The sequence below is a fragment of the Enhydra lutris genome, unplaced genomic scaffold (assembly GCF_002288905.1).
Source record: "Enhydra lutris kenyoni isolate GAN:26980312 unplaced genomic scaffold, ASM228890v2 scaffoldscaffold50, whole genome shotgun sequence".
Classification (NCBI taxonomy): Eukaryota; Metazoa; Chordata; class Mammalia; order Carnivora; family Mustelidae; genus Enhydra; species Enhydra lutris.
The window spans coordinates 5,992,786-6,009,153 of record NW_019154134.1 but is presented as its reverse complement, the minus strand read 5'-3'; the positions used below and the strand labels follow the sequence as shown (position 1 = coordinate 6,009,153).

Genomic DNA, 16,368 nt, shown 5'->3' with positions numbered 1-16,368 from the left:
CTAAATAGAGTCAAACACAATCTTGAAAGCAATAATGACAAGTTGACTTCAAATAATCTCACCTTTTCTGGGGCAGTGGTCCGAGAGGCTCTTGTTAAATAGCTGGCCCTTTTCTGGGATTTTGCTTCTTTTTCCCTGGAAGAAAGCAGGGAGTAGCATAGCTTAGAATGCTTTCCCAGCTTGGGGGATAATGGCATATATGCCAACCTTAATTTTGATTCTTTTTCTCAGTTCAATCTAGTATATCTGATGTGGAGGTAGGTATGTGCAGAAATTAGCTACAGGACCATAAATCTCTCCTCAGTGTTGAAAAATATCTCAGACATGATTCTACTTCAGTGCTGAAAAATGTCTCAGACATGGCTCTACAGGAGGCAAGAATCTCTACCTTTAATGGCACAACCAACAGACTATGCTCCCCGACCCCTTTCATGCTTCCAACACCCAGGTGGTCACCAACTCTAAAAGCCATCTCTGCCATCATTGGAAGAGTCTCCTTGAAATACCATATTCGCACTGAACCAAAATCTATCTGCTTGTTTTGGTTCTAAACTGTAAGGTCCCACAAGGCAAATTCAGAAATTTAAGAGCTTTTATGCCTTGTATATCTCCTTTTCAGTTTAAGAAACCAAGTTTATTCCAACATAATTTAAATAGGTGACTGAAACAATAACTGAGTGAGTGACTTCAAAGAGATAAATAACCTGCCCTGTATGTCTCAAGGCATTTTATTTTTGTTTCAAACTACTTTTCAGTAAATGTACTGTATTTCATAGTTTCAGTCTCCTAGGAAGACATCCTATAACAAGAAGGAAGCTTTATAGTAAATAATACATCTGCTGGTTTACATTCAGCTTTCAAGAGACCAACTTGCCCTGGGTCTCCCCCAACCCCACCCCTTAAATCTTTCCTTTCTTTTGCTATCTTCCACAATTTCTTCACTAGGAGCAGCATATGTGATCACAGCTTCATTATCCCAATATTATTGACCATGTCAAATTAAATCCCCTGAGACATACCCCCTGGCATTTAAAATGCTAATTATTATAACATAATTATCTTAAATGGATAAGCTTAGTATAGGCTTGATATCAGTGCTGAAGTTTTGATGGTGGTCAGACATTAAAGATGACCTCCTTTTGAAAACCAATTAGAACACTTTGATTTGAGGATTTTTCAATGAATAACAAGCCTTCTTCCACCTTTAGGTGTCATTAAAGAGAAGGATATCAAGCTAAGGAGCATTGCATAGATGTCAGTAAACCCCCAGGACACTGGCCCTTTCTGAGCTGCTGGGACGTGGAATCTAAAATCAGTTCTTTAGACCATGTTTTTCTAGCATAATCCTGAAATGTTTAAAAACACTGGCAACTCACAGGATTAGGGTGTGTCCCGCTTAAGTTTTTCTACTGGCTGGCTGCCCTAAGGAGAATTCGGCATCACTCCCAGGGGACTTTCCTCAGTCCCAAACGTACAACAAAGTCAGGGCTTAACACACCACCCAAGAATTCTTTTTTTCCCCAGAGCCAGAAAACTCAAATTGGGACTACTTCTTCAAAAGACTATTAAGTGCCACATAAGGTATTAACCCTGGACGCTCTAGAATGCTTTGGAATACCATTTGTGTGATTGTTAAAATCTTATCAAGTAGGTGGCACTTATCCAACTCCACCTGAAGAGGGGTCAGAGTGATCTGCTAAGCATTTTTATTTAAACTTTGCAAGTTAGAAAAATGTATTTGACAGAACACAAAAATACACTCGCTAGTCCAGAGAATAGCAGGTAACCCAAACTCTTAAAGAGGAAGTTTACTCACAGTATTATTTTGCACGCGGCACATCTACTGATGAAGGCTCTTCCATCAGGGCTTTGAAAAAGTTCTTTATCTTGGGAACAAAATAATTTTCCATTTTTCATCAATGTCCGATACTCATCACATGTTTCCTAAGGAAAAGATGAAAAAAAGTGTGTTTACTAAAATCTCATCAAAGCAAGACTTTACCCTCTAAGAACTTCCTTCAGCAATACTATTTAAATACCAATACCTGCTTTGTATAAAAGCCATTCACTCCATCAAAAGAAGAACACAAATAAAAACAATGACTGACTGTCCGTTGGAGATTCCGAATCTACTTAATAAGCTTTCTTCCAAAACAGTTAGTGAAATGGAAAGACCTGACCTTATATTCGAGGGTAGATATTTACAAGCCCAATAGTCTTCGCAAATTAACTTCTCGATGGCTAACTTATCCTATCTGTAAAAATAGAGGATATTATTTCATATGTTCCATATGTATTGTGAGGATTAAATATTATAAGTATGTAAAACTTTCAAAGTGCCCAACACATAGTAGATAATAATTATATTATCCTCTTCCCCTCTTCTTCCTCTTTTTTTTTTTTTACTATTGTGATTATTATTACTGGAATATGACACATGTAAAATACCTAGTACGCAGTAGGTCAATAATAATTACTGTCAAAAGGAACACAAAAAGATTGCTGAACAAGTTAATTCAATATATTTTATGGAAGACTTGCTATATGTCACTCTTAAAATCAATGGAGCATTTGCAGTATCTCACTAAGTACTGATTTAATATGTTATACTCCCTATTAGAAAATCCAGTGGGCCTTTAGAGCTAGCCTTTTTTTTTTTTTCAATTTTGCCAAAACAAACAAACAAACAAAAAAGTAACAGCATGAAGGGCATTAAGGAGGGCTTGTGATGTAATGAGTCCTGGGTGTTATATACAACTGATGAATCACTGAACTCTACCTCTGAAAGTAATAATACACTATATGTTAATTAATTGAATTTTAAAAAGAAAAGGATTCTATCCAGCCCCCTGTATCTTTATAACAATCATTAAATCAGTCAACAAAAACTCATTATGATATTAATTTACTTCGCTGGGTGACACGGATATGCCTAGGTGCATGGATATAGCTATAAGGCAGAAGCATCCTCACCTAAACTGTGCTTACCGTCAAATGGGTAATGATGTACTTCACCTAGCCCCTTAAACATGGGAGGCAGTTGGTAGCACTTGCAGAATGATTAATGGTGAAGAATAAATAAATAATATCAGAGACCAAATAAATAATATCAGAGACCAGCCCTGGGAAATTTTGCCAATGGCGACCTACTAAAATATCTCTAAAATTATTATCACCACCCAGTGATCTTATCTGAGTAGCACAGCAATAATTTCTGGCAACAGATTGATGACTGGGCCTCTTGAGATCTGTCTAGTCTCTTGACTCTACAGTATCTAATGCCACATTGCAAGTTACTGCTTAGCTTGCCAGATGTAACTGATTCTATATAGTCTAGATAAAAATTTGTCATACAATCAGAGAAGAGCCTGGTTGTTTTTTATGATAGAATTATATCCCTTGTGAGGCAGGTCTTCAGAAAGTATTGAAAACAAAGATTCATTAAACACTAGAATGAAGGTTTTAATAGTTTTTAGTGGTCCGTTGAAAAAGAACATTACCAATCAGGATAATTCCTGAACTGGACAGGCTTCTCCAGTATCACAATGAGATGAATGGCTAATTCCTAGAAAGACCTGCTTTTTCTTTTCTTTTTTTTTTTTTTAACAGATGGACAACCAAGACCCAGAGAGAAGGTCAAGATTAGTTAGTTTAATTAGTTAAGGTAGAACTCAATGCTTCTTTCTGAGTTATGAAATAATCCAACATACTCTTCTTGGAAAACAGGAAAAGGCCATACAAATTGAAAGCAGGAGGAGGGTTTTCCCTGAGAAAGAAGGAATGTCCTCTCAATTACCCAACAATGAGAGAGGGTTGAAACAAGAACAGATCTACACCAAAAAGGCATCCTGAGGTGGGGAGATTGCTTTTCAGCAAGTATTTACTTGCACTCCACCTTCCAGCTTTTGGCTTGTTTCCATTTTGTTTTGTTTTGTTATTATTGCTGTTTGTGCTTTCTCCACAGGTTTCAGAAAAACTAAAGCCCTCCAGGGCCAAACTCTTTCCTGTACTGGTTGGGATGTAACCCACTATTTTTTTTTTTCCCAAATAGGTAAAAAAAAAAAAAAAAATTAACTTCTATAAGAAAATGACACTTTTATCGTTCAAACAAAAGACCTCTAATAGTTGGCTAGACACCCTCCTGACTCAAGTCCTCGACCATTACAAATTCTTCTCCCTGATCTGCTGTCACCTGCAAAAATCTGTAGGACTTATTACCTTTAGCTCCTTGGTCTAATACTATCTTTTCAGAGAAAACTTACTTGAGTATCCTAAAGTATTGATACCACCTCCATCCCCAGAAATTCCTATCTTCCATTCTGGTTCATTTTCCTCCTAACATTAATCATCATTTAATGTTCTATATATTTTACTAATTTACTTACTAACTTATCTGTTTCCCTCCACTAATATGTAAGCTCCACAAGGGGAGAATTCTTGTCTATTTATCTTTATTTTCCAATATCCCTGACGACTCACACAGGGTCTGACAAATGATAGATGCTTAGTAAATGTTTACTGAATGATATATATACACTGACTATATACAAGTTACAGACAACCCCTTTATACACAACGACCACAAGGACATTTATTTTTGCTTTCTATGTCTGTCATGACTTTTTCAGCTATTAAGTCAAACAATACTAATTCACTGGTTTGTTTATGGAATTTGAAAGCACTCCTTTAACATGGTAGATTGCATCCTGCAGACATCCATCATCATTAATACATTGATGTGTATGTGTGTTTATGTGTCTGTGTGTGATTCATGTCTTCCTTCATAAAGACCTGTTTCTGTGTTTTTAACAAAAGCTACTAGTGCCTATCAGTATAATATGTCTATATTATTAATGTGAAGGTGTTGGCCATAGGCCGTTTTTCTTTAGAGATTTTGGAATGGTTTCAATGAACAGAAAAAGCAGGACTAACCTGATTTTCATCCTCACTGGCGGCATCTGGGACAAAAATACAGAAACCAAAGTTAAGGGAATGTAAACTATTCAACAATAAACGATTCACTCAGTGCAGTGCCTTGCTTATTTTAATGACTGCATGTTATAGAACCACAAATTGCTTTTGAACATGTTAAAATTTACCATGGCAAATAAAATGAGGGCACTTCACCAGGAAATCAGTACATGTACTTACAGAGGTCTAGTCACTCATAAAAGTCTAATTACTTTGGAAAATAGTAGTCAGGTACTTTCTTACCCCCTTCAAAATATCTAATTTCAAAGAGATCCTTTCACAGCAAAGTATGGTAGAACTCTTTTAAAATTATAATACAACAAATGTATCATGTCAATTATAATTTATAAGTATAATGTAGCATAAAGTTTATATCATATATGTACATAAAATGAAAGTTTCTGAATTCTTGCAACCCTCTCTCCTCATTACAGCTACAAAACTTAGAGATCTGACAAAGATCAAGAATAATTAAAATCATAGGCTACTATACTCTCTCATTAACAGACTCCCTTTTGTACTTAAATACTTATTTTAGGAAATTGGGCATCATTTATGTATAATGATCTCATGACACTCCATCTCTGAGATTTTCTTTTAAAAATACAAATGCTTCAGAGAGCCTGGGTGGCTCAGTTGGTTAGCCATCTGCCTTCGGCTCAGGTCATGATCTCAGAGTCCCAGGATCAAGTCCCACTTCGGGCTCCCTGCTTGGCAGGGGGCCTGCTTCTCCTTCTCCCAGTCTCCCTGCTTGTGTTCCTTCTCTTGCTGTCCCTCTCTCTGTCAAATAAATTTTAAAAATCTTCTAAAAAAAATACAAATGCTTCAGAGCAAGACTGAGTCTAGGAAATTAATGTTCCCTTCAAATTCAAATAACAAATACAAAAAGCTACCTTCTACTTCCCACAAAAGTATCTTACCTTTTAGGGGAAATGCTTTTTTTTTTTTTTTAAGATTTTATTTATTTCTTTGACAGAGACAGATCAGAAGTAGGCAGAGAGGAAGGCAGAGAGAGGAGGAAGCAGGCTCCCTGCTGAGCAGAGATCCCGATGTGGGACTCGATCCCAGGACCCTGAGATCATGACCTGAGCTGAAGGCAGAGGCTTTAACCCACTGAGCCACCCAGACACCCAGGGGAAATGCTTTTAATCAACTTAGGATTGGAGAACACAGAAATAAAATGCGCTAGAAGGCACTACTACTTTAAAATAAGAATAGATGATTAAATTTGATTTTTAATAGTTTATAAATATAGCATTATTATTTATAAAATATACATCTAAAGTTTTAAATATTATATACATAATTCCTATCAGTATGAATTGATATGATTAGTATCATATATACGCACAATATATATAATTCCTAACAGTATGAATTAATATGCTTGGTGAGAGGAAGATGAGGAAGGATCTATTAGCTTTTCAGAACTATTATAGAATTAATAGAAGGATTTCTCAAGGATGAAAATTCAGATTATGTCAAACTATTTGCCATTTCTAAAGTTAACAAAATAGTTATTAAGCCACATATATAATTCTTCAAAACTCTGTGTCTGGCAAGATATTTCAAGACTATACATATACAAATACATATAATCACACAAACATACATACATACATACGTATATACATTTAGGAGCAGGGGGAGGGAGACAAGTCCCTGCCCAGGGCTTTGCCATGTGTCGCAAGAGGCTTAGATTACATGCAAATTGCTCACCTTGTATGAGGCAAAGGGCCAGGGTCAGAAGCAGTGGCACTTTGGCTATCTTCATATTGAAGATGATGTAAGTTGATTACAAGTCGGCTCCGAGCATTGCTCACCAGCTGGTGCTCTAAGACTGAACCCATGGAGATGCAGCTCACATTTATATGCTCGGTGAACACCCACAATTAACAACCAACATTACAAAACCAGTTGTTCTAGGTCATGCTAGACTTACTATACCACATCAATTTAGTTTCCATCCTTTAGCATCCTGTCAAGGTGGCAGATCTGAACAGATAATGTCTATTTCCACAATTCTAATATGTTTTCATGATACCTCCCCCCAAAGGCAATAGACTCAGTCCAAGAACCCTATTAAAGTTTAATGCTCCATTCTCCTATGTAAGAACTGAATTCTTCACCAAGACCAGACATACAACTCTGCAGATAAACATATCTTTAACTGGGCTCCCTTCATAAGTGGGAGGGGAGGAAAGAAGACAGATGGGTTATCCTGCTAGTCAGGTAGAGACTTACAGAGTCCCACATCTGGAGAAAGTTGCTAAGATTAAGAGAAGTTACAATTCCTGTTGTTTCCATCTGCAGGTGTTTTGAAGGGTCTCAATTCAGTGCCATGGGCTCATGTACAAGTTACAGTGAACAACCCAAAGAGATAACCCTGCAAGATTTTAACACTGAGTACATGGTGAAGGCAAAATTCAGAAAAGGGACAATGACTTTCACAAGAGCATATAGTTTAGATGGAAGAGGCAGAGGTGGTACTTGAGGAAGACCATGCAAATTCAACACTTTTTTTTTTAAACTCCATACACTGCTTCTATCACACACTGATAAAGGCAGAAACTATGTGAAATCATGGCTTGCACATAATTACTTCCAGAAATTCTCAATCTGAAGGACATTTTCTATTCTAAAGCCTTATCTTTTAGTCTAACCAAACATTGTATTCATAAACATTAGAAGCTCAAACTTCAACTTCCCACAGCCCATCACTCCCCAAATTACTGTTTGAAAAATGTCGCTAAATCAATTTCCCCCCAAATTAAGTTTACTCCAATACTGACTCTTTATTTACTCTCCCAGGAAGAAAAGAAAGAATTAAATACTTAAAAATATATCATTGTAACATTTTTCCAGAGAAAGTATCTTCTCCTTAGTTCCTTCTTCCATTTTACAAGTAATGCCTTCTGTCCACCAGTTTATTCTAGTCTAATAGTTCAAGAAAGCACCTGAAAAATTACACAAAAATGACTGAAGACAGAGACAAACAGTTTGATTCCAGTACTCCAAAGTGTCTCCACATTCACAGTGGAAAAGTTTGGTACTCTATGAGATCAAAGCCCTTTTAAAGATTCTTCCAGAAAACTGATCTAAGGCTAGCCAATTTGAGGATGATGTCAATATTCTGAATACCATCAAAGCCAGAGTATTTCCTTTCCCTTTTTTAAAAATGAAATAACTTATTTCCTCTAAAAGTGTAATCATTGGTTTCAAAGTCTGTACTTCGTTTCTTTTCAATAGTTTAGTAAAATGAGTGTCTATGGAAAGCAAGATCAAACTACATTATTGTTACAGATTAGAAAATTGAATCCATCATAGCTTAATAGAAAGAGAATGGAACAGGGAGTCAGGAAATTTGTTTCTATTCCTGTCTTTGCAACTACACAGTGTAATGGAAATGAACCTGACTTTGACATAATGTAGACGTGGGTTCAAATCTTGACTTACCAGTTACTAGCTATATTGCCTTGGGCAAGTCATTTGTTTTCTTTCTGCCTCGGCTTCCTAATATGCAAAACAGGGGTAATAAAATTACACTGTACAATTGTTGTAAGAGTTAGAGGTAATTCGTGTGTGTGTGTGTGTGTGTGTGTGTATGTGTGTAAGGCTTAGGACAATTTTGAGTTTAGTGATAAGTTTTATAGTTAATGACAGCTGGTCCTGAATTTTTGTCATTACAATGATGTAGTTGTATTATTAGGTAATTTCAAAGATACAAGAAAAGTCAACATCTCTTGGACATTGTCCTTATCAAAAGATTTTAAGCTTACTCAGGATATAATGAGACCCCCAACACATTATGAAGTGAAATTAAAAAGTCAAGACCTAAGTCTTCTTTCTAATTTTTTTATGTTCTAAACCGCAATACCTAAAACAAATCAAAGCATTTGCTTTTTCCGAGATCAGACGAGATGGAGTGCGTTCAGGGTGGTATGGCCGTAGACAAAGCATTTGCTTTTTAAAACCTGTCAAAGTCATTGCAAGATTTCAGCCAGCATTGATTCCTTAGCTTTTCCGGTAAAAGTGTCTTCTAAATATTGACCTACTAGTATTATTTTTTTATTTTTTATCTGATCTGTCAGATCATATGAAATGAGTCCCAACAATACACTCTATCACTGGTGGTAAGAAAGTTTAGCACCTCACAGTAGAATTGGTGACTATGTAATGTGCTCTGATGAACCCCAAATCTAGCCCAAATGGATATAATTCCCAGGAGTGGAAGTGGTATGAGGGTAGAACAAAAGAACCTAGAGATTACTGTAGCTCTGAAGAATCTCTGCTATGAGGAAAGGCTGAGGAGTTGGTTTCCTTCTTACTGGAAAAGTGCTCCTCACTGCCACCCAGGACATCCTGAAATGATGAATAAGAGGTTTGGAACTGAGAGCCTCTTCTAGGAGGAGAGGGAGCCAAAAGAAGATTCAAGAAGCACCGCAATATTAGAAGGATACTCAGCTGCCCATTGGCATCAAGACTCTTTCTCCATTTCATTTCAGGAATGTTTTAAATCCAGAGGTGATTCATTGCATACTCTGTTAATCACTCCATGTTTCTGAAAACCACAAAATGCAAACTCAAGTGAATGGGATTGAGATTTTAGAATATTGGGGTTTGGGTCATCAGAGTGCTTTTTGTGTGTGGTTCTGAAAAGTGTTTCTTCTTTATTGTTATTTTACAATGTTGCATGACTGTCTCTTCCATGTACATGAGCAAAAACAATTCTACTGACTGAGAACACTGTGGTTGGGTCAAAGGCTGCTGGTAATAAGAATGACACCTAAGGTTAAAGCACATAGCCTGGCAAAAGCCTATCAGGGAAAGCAGGGTCAGCAATATTTTCATCAGAGAAATCAGAGTTAAATGACAAAGGCATTAAAGATATGGGATATCATGTAAGCCCCTTTGGCCCCTGCCTCCACTCCTGACTCCCCTGACAGCTGTTGCACCTTGAGGAGAATGGATCTTGTATATCTTACTATATCCAATGTAAACTACCCATTTTCTGTTTTTTCCTTAGTTCTTTGTGAGCCCTTGACATATCTCCACATTCTTTCATCTCCTCACTGTCCAAGTGCCCTTCCTTTTTTTCTGTTTGAGGATTTTATTTGAATTCTAGTTAGTTAACATATAGTGTAATATCAGTGTCAGGAGTAAGATTCAGTGATTCATCATTTACATACAACACCCAGTGCTCATCCCAACAAGTGCCCTCCTTAATGCCCATCACCCATTTAGCCCACCCCTGCCAACCTCCCCTCTTGTAACTCTGAGTTTATTCTCTATAGTTAAGAAGTTAAGAGTCTCTTATGGTTTGCTTCCCCCTTACTCTTTCCCCCTCTCCCCTATATTCATCTGTTTTGTATCTTAAATCCCATGTATGAGTGCAATTATATAGTAGTTTTCTTTCTCTAAGTGCCTTATTTCACTTAGCATAATACACACTAGTTCCGTCCATGTCATTGCAAATGGCAAGAGTTCATTCTTTTTGATGGCTGAGTAATATTCCATTGTGTACACCACATCTTTTTTTTTTTAAAGATTATATTTATTTATTTGACAGAGAGAGAGAGAGAGACAGAGAGAGAGAGAACACATGCACAAGCAGGGGGAGCAGCAGGCAGAGGGAGAGAGAGAAGCAGGTTCCTCATTGAGCATAGAGGGGCTCTGTCCCAGGACCCTGGAATCATGATCTGCGCTAAAGGCAGCGGCTTATCCAACTGAGCCAACTAGGCACCCCATTCCACATCTTCTTTATCCATTCATCAGGTGATTGACAATTAGGCTGTTTCCATAATTTGGCTATTGTTGGTAATGCTGCTATAAACATCAGGGTACATGTGTCCCCTCCAATCAGTACTTTTGTATCCCAAGTGCCTTTCCTATAAGTCGTCCTGCAGTCCTTGGAGAAATCAAGGGGTACCCCTGTCCTTTTTTCTTTTTGCTTTCCTCAGCATGTAATCTCCAGCCAGGTGCTTCTCTGAAACCCACTGCTGGCTTCCAGGCTTTGCCTGGGATTTTGGCTTGCTCTCACATAGTGATTTTCCCTCATTTTTGGACTTGCTCTGCTCTTCTTGCTTTACCACAAAGGAATGGAGTTAGATTATAAGAAGTACAAACTTTACAATTCAGAACATGTATCAAGTGACCCAGAATCTGAACTCATATTAAGCATACTGACACAGAGGGAAGAGATGAGAAACTATAAAAGTAAACAAGGTTTTGTAGACCAGTAGCATTACTGAATACAAAGGTTATTCCCAAAGTCCAAAGTTATCAGACTATTGTTCAAATCTTCTCTTTTTCTATGTAGAGATATCCTTCATGATCAAAGAAGTTTAAACTTAAAGTTTAAGATCACCTTCTGCATCTTTCAAAACAATCTGCCATTATTAGCTCTCTTATCTGCCTATGCAATAATGTGAGGTAGCAAAGTAGGTATTATCCTTTTCTTACCTGCCCCAAATGGTACCACAAATGAGATCCAGAGCAGGTACTAGTGTAGAAAGTAATCCCACCCTTGTCACTCTCTCACCTTGTACACCCAGTGTGGCTAACCCAGAGCCTTTCAGGGGATTTCAGAGAGAATCCAGACATTATGGTGCTGTAAATTAGGGAGAGCATGCTACTGTTAATGTAGTTCGTTCTCCTAATTCCTTCTCTCTCATGTTCATACAAATGCACACACACACACACACACACACACACACCCATATACCCATAATGACTAAGTCAAAAAGAAGTGTGTTGTGATCATGACTGGAAAGTGTATGTCCTAACAGATCGTAGAAGATGAAATCATTTATTTTCTTAACTCTTAATTTCCTTTCCTATAATTCTCATTTTGTTCCCCCAACAATTTAGCATGTCTGTATTCTTCTTCTTTTTTTTTTTTTAAAGACACTAACTGGAAAACAGCCTTTACACACCTTCCTATTTTGCACTGTTCTGTTAACAGCCAACTTCACTCCCTCTCTGAGAATTCCTTTCTGTTTGTCTGCAAAAGCTAAGAAACTACAGAGATAAGCATCTCTTTTTATCTAAGAACAAGATGGGATGGGCACTGTTGGATCACAGACCCTGCTATTTATAGATATAATTGTTGCTTTTATTAGAATAGGATTAAAAAAACAAGAAAGTTTCAATACCTAATTTTAAATTGCATTAAGTTTTACGTTTTGATTTATATTTGGTTCTTAAATACAATATCCTTACATGTGATGCTACAGGAACTCTGTTATGTGACTTCGCACTGCCCATCACCTGGAAATTCAGTATATTCCAAAGTCTCCTAGGATTCACTCTGAGTATAGAAAACAGAAGTTTGTGGAGCTACAGTCCTTGAAAAAAATCACAGTGAATTAACTTTGAAGTAGCAAGTATGAGCAATTTTGATGAAAGAATACTGCATATTTTATGTGTGAAATATTTATATATTTGTGTATACAGTAAGCAAAACAAAATTGTTATATTTATAAGCAAAAATTGGAAAAGATAATTTATGTGCTTTTGACTTACATATCTTTATAAAACCATTTGCAAAGAAATAAAAAATTTGCTGGCATTTATTATGCACTTACTGATAGGTATAACAATAAAACTAAAGGGTAACTATTTCATTCTGTTTTACAGGTAAAGAAGTTGAGGTTTTGTGAAATACTGTAACTTTTCCAAGGTCATACAGCCTGTAAGTAGTAGTCTTTGCAACTGATAACCATCATTACAAATAAAGGCAAACTCCAAAGCCCATGCCCTTAAATACCACAGACTGCAGAGACCACATTACCTACATCTGTAATTAACTCAGCTCAGACACTCAACTGTTATGGTCTCAGTTGTGTCCTTCCAAAATTCATATCTTGAAGTCTTAACACCCAATACCTCAGTATAGGTCCTTTAAAGAGGTGATTTGGAGATAGGTCCTTTAAAGAGATGATTACATTAAAGTAAGGCAATTAGGGTTGGGCCCTGCCCCAAACTGACTGGTGTCCTTATAAAAAGAAGAAATCTGAACACACAGAGAAATACCAGTGAGGTGTCTGCACAGTGACTTACACCAAACCACCTGGCTTGTAGGTGGTTAAGCTGAGATTCCTACCTAGGTCTTAAGATTTAAATTTCATTTAATCACGTAACATAATGATTGTATCGTGCCACAATCTTGATTCATTAGACAGGAAAAGGCAATAAAGGAATGAATAGAAACCATAGAGTTCTCACGTGAGGGGCCAAATTCCTAAAATGTGACTTAAAAAGTTGAAATGTAAGTCCAAAGTGAGATGTCACGGTAGTCCAACAGATTCCATAATACTCCCCACATTAATACAATGAATACTGACTAAATGCCTACATTTGCTAGCACTGTTTGAGAGCCTCATGCTAAATTTGTGAAAAAAAGACATGATGAATCTTTAAGAGATTATAAAAATATATATATATTATATATACATATAAAAAAAGACATGAATCTTTAAGAGATTATAATCTAGTGGAAGAGGTAGAAAATGATCATACAAATCATTGTTCAATCAGATCTGTGAAATTGTTTTTATTTTGTATTTATTAAAGATTTTATTTATATTAGAGAGAGAGAGAAGGATGAGTAGGGGGAAAGCAGAGGGGAAGGGAAAGAGAGAGGGAGAGAGAATCTAAAGCAGACTCTGTGCTGAGTGTGGAGCCTGATGCAGGGCCCAATCTCATGACCACAAGATCATGACCTGAGCTGAAACAAGTCAGCTCAACTGACTGAGCCACCCAGGTGCCCCAGTGTGAAAGTATTTTTTTAAAAGGCTATCCATGGAGTAAAGCTAACATATAATACAGGTTTTAAACCCTGGAGGGGGATTTCCTGATGAAATCAGGCTCAATTTAAAAAAATGAACTGGGATTAAAAAGGTATATAAGCTCAACTATCTGAAAAATTCAGTTAATCAGAATGAATCATTCCTTTAATAATTATGAGAATCAAAGTTTTGATCTGGTAATTTCTTCTGACATTTTCAGTTTTTTACTATATCTCTAGTTAGTTATCTCACAGAGAGGCAGGAGTTGAAATTAAAATTGAATATGGGCATGATTTTGAATTTGGTGGGTTTTTGTTTTATTTTGAGTGATATCTCCAACATGACATGAATACATTCCAAATCCTTACTAAAAAACTGATTTAGTTAAGAAAATATTTTCCCTTAAGAGTAATTTTACTACTTAGGGCACCTGGGTGGCTCAGTGGGTTAAAACCTCTGCCTTCGGCTTAGGTCATGATCTCAGGGTCCTGGGATTAAGCCCCACATTGGGATCTCTGCTAAGCGGGGCGCCTGCTCCCCCCTCTCTCTGCCTGCCTCTCTGCCTACTTGTGATCTCTGTCAAATAAATAAATAAAAATCTTTTAAAACATAAAAATAGAAAGTAATTTTACTATTTCAAGGGGCTGTAAATAGTGGACTTTGTCAACCACATAAGCAACCTTGGAAAATGCAATAACTAGCTTTAGTCTACAGTATAAGATGGGGTTATTTTTTTTCTCACACACAGAAAATGCTACTTATGTTTCTTTAGCCCACTTGGTCTCCCCAACTCTCAGCTATGTATCTGTATCTCAGGGAGACTGGTAGTCTCCACCTGTGTTTTCTCTCTATGTGTAGCTTACTTAGTATTTTTTCCCTCTCCCAGGGATCACTGACCTGCACTATTTGATGTCCCATGTCATTTCTCTGTATTTTTTTCATTGTTTCAGGTAGGAGGAAATATCTTTTCCTTGTTACTCCATTGTAACCAGAAGCATAAATCTTACTTTGTTTTTAAATGATATTTATTTTTCTCTTTCCATGCATTTGGTGTCCTTCTGTCCCCTTTACTTCTTTCTGAATATATGTCTCTCTATTGTTTGTTACTCAAGGGTTAGAAATGAAGGAGAGGGGTGCTTGACTGGCTCTGTCAGTAGAGCATGTGATTCTTGATCTTGGGGTCATGAGTTTGAGCTGCACATTGAGCACAGAGATTACTTAAAATTTTTTTTTTAATTAAAAAAAAAAAAAAAGAAAAGAAGGAAAAAACACCGAGAGTACAAAAGATTCCAGACAAAATGAAGTAAAATGTTTCAGGATTTTCCTGAACCATCTACAGGTGGAGCCAATGTCTGGATAGAGAAGATCAGTTCTCCAAACTGTACTGTAGACTAGTGATTTTTTGGAAATGTGAGACTTAGGGCATTTAGACCTCAGCTAACAATGATAAGAGTATCATCCATTTGACAGCACTGTTGAGCAGATTGAGATGATTATGTGAAAAACCTAAAGCAACTATTATACTGGGAACAGTGCAAATCATATCATGAAGACTACCTGAGAGCCGGAAGGACATAAAACTTTGAAGTTAAGTGTTCAGCTTTGCAGTGATACTACTTGGATTCAGAAATTGGCTTTTTGGATGTGTGACCAGTGACAATTTACCTCAATTCTGTCTCAATTTCTTTACCGCTAAACTGAGAATTTTAAGGGTAACTTCCATGAGGATTACAGGAAATAATTCATAGTAAAGACTTAAAATGATACCTCGTGTATGGAGAGTGCAGTGTTAGATGTTATTAGAAATGTCTTATTATTAGCCTTTTGACAATATTGAATTAGGGATCACAGTGGTGAAATCCAATTCTGGGTCTTTGAAAGTATTAAATGTTGTATGGGAAGTGTCAAAAACCAGTGTCTAATTTTAGGGGCACAAATGAACAATGTCCAGGGTAGAAGAGTCATTTCCTTATTAGTGCCCCTTCCTTTGGACAGCTGATTGCACTCCAGGTGGTGAAGCCTTTGCAAGGAACTGGGTCATCCTCTATGAACAATAGCACACGTGGCTAGATGGATTGACAGGTTATTGAGACATGAAAAAGTGACTCCTTTTCAAATAGGTCAGAAAACCAAATGGCTCATTCTAACCTCTTCAATTTTCAAATATTTTCCCCCTTTAAAAGAGAGGAAATGTCTCATCACCTACCTGAAAATGGGGGTTGGGGAACTGCATTTTCCTACTGTTGGGAGTCCCTCTTAGACCTCTAACTCATTAGCAAGTTCATGAATATAGTCAAATAGTATCTAATGAAGAATTAGAGAGTTTGCATTTTAATTCCAGTCCTCACTTTTAGCTGAAGCAAGGCTGTGAACATGGATTAATTTCCTAAATTACTGATGAGATGTGAAGCACATTGGAAAATAGACAATGGGGACAAAAAGAGGGTAGACCAGTTAATTTTTACTAATCAAGTGTATCAACAAATGTAATAAAAATACTGTCTTCACACAGAGCATTTTTAGGATAGTGAAACTACTCTGCAATGATACTGTAAGAGTGGATACATGTTATTACACTTTAGTCCAAACCCATACAATCTACACCACC

General features: G+C 36.9%; 1 protein-coding gene across 1 annotated transcript in view; it reads right to left on the bottom strand.

Moving 5' to 3' along the window:
• LOC111156935 (serine peptidase inhibitor, Kazal type 5) overlaps positions 1-6,745 on the bottom strand; it is an 81,530-nt gene extending 74,785 nt beyond the window's left edge. Inside the window, exons 1-4 of the mRNA XM_022518089.1 lie at positions 6,691-6,745; positions 4,933-4,958; positions 1,817-1,944; positions 63-135 (exon numbers count right to left, since the gene is read on the bottom strand). Of these exons, the coding sequence (XP_022373797.1) occupies positions 63-135; positions 1,817-1,944; positions 4,933-4,958; positions 6,691-6,745 (282 nt within the window). The remainder of the gene's footprint in view (positions 1-62; positions 136-1,816; positions 1,945-4,932; positions 4,959-6,690) is intronic.
• Positions 6,746-16,368: the final 9,623 nt, after the last annotated feature.